Source organism: Nicotiana attenuata, unplaced genomic scaffold, assembly GCF_001879085.1.
Source record: "Nicotiana attenuata strain UT unplaced genomic scaffold, NIATTr2, whole genome shotgun sequence".
Taxonomy (NCBI): domain Eukaryota; kingdom Viridiplantae; phylum Streptophyta; class Magnoliopsida; order Solanales; family Solanaceae; genus Nicotiana; species Nicotiana attenuata.
The window spans coordinates 204,565-205,622 of NW_017671363.1; the positions used below are offsets into that span (position 1 = coordinate 204,565).

Here is a 1,058-nt window from a genome sequence, read left to right on the forward strand (position 1 = left end):
GCACTAGTTAGTCAAAAAAATTAAATCCCCAAACCGCACCGCCCCATTGCCATCCCTACAAGGAATGTATCTACTTTGCCGTACTTGTATTTCCAATAAGGATCTTTCTAAGCCGCGAGACAAAAGATATACAGGCAGGGAGGACTGTATAGCATATCAGTAGCTTGCCAATATGAAAACTTGATTAACTGCAATACCTCAATCAAATTTCAGTTCTACAACATACATCCAACAGAACATGAAGCATCACAAAGAAGATCACCAAAATGAAAAAGGCAACATATTAACTTTAGAGTAGAACTTTAGTAATGAACTATAACACCAACCTCCAAGCATAGATCTCATTTCAAGCAAATTTAACATGTTCATTGGATAGACAGCAGCTTTAATCAACAGTAACATACAATCAGCGTAGAGGAAACTCAGTTGAATGAATTATTAGGTCTATAATGCCCAGAAAAATTGGGCTTAGTTACCCAATAATCTCAAACAATCATCAAGTATAACATTAATTATAAAATTCTACACACTTGGGAAGATTTAGATTCCGAAGCCAAAAACAGCACGTATCTTGTTGAAAATAAGATCTCGCCATCCCCTCTCAGTATTCTCCACAACAGTTGCATTTCCATATCTGCAGAGTTAAAGTGAGAAGCATGAGACATAGAAATCATACTTTGTCAAAATAGAATGCTACCCGACAAACTACAACTGACCTGTCTTCCTCTGGCACATTACTATGTGTAAGCTTGACTACTGTAACTCCAGATTCAGGCTCATCAAAAACAATTCGCACCTGCAAGACCAATATTGAAGTTACATCAGAAAACTAACTACTTAGCTCTTAGATTATCTCATCTTACCATGAAAAATTTCTCTATGTCTATTGATGCAGAGAAATGATAGCTACATTGCATAAAAGAGTTGCACCATTCTATTACTGACAGCACTAAAAGAAATATAAGGACTTTGAATGCAAAAAGCAGATTTGGCTGCAATCACATTTCAAATCGATACGAAATAACCGGTTATTAATCCTCAATTCCCCCCCCTCCCCC

The 1,058-nt window shown here is 36.8% G+C and overlaps 1 protein-coding gene across 1 annotated transcript in view; it reads right to left on the minus strand.

The window, feature by feature from the left end:
* Positions 1–309: 309 nt before the first annotated feature.
* Positions 310–1,058, minus strand: part of LOC109207808 (activator of 90 kDa heat shock protein ATPase homolog) — a 2,516-nt gene continuing 1,767 nt past the window's right edge. Inside the window, exons 2-3 of the mRNA XM_019370799.1 lie at positions 717–796; positions 310–634 (exon numbers count right to left, since the gene is read on the minus strand). Of these exons, the coding sequence (XP_019226344.1) occupies positions 541–634; positions 717–796 (174 nt within the window). The 3' untranslated portion in view covers positions 310–540. The remainder of the gene's footprint in view (positions 635–716; positions 797–1,058) is intronic.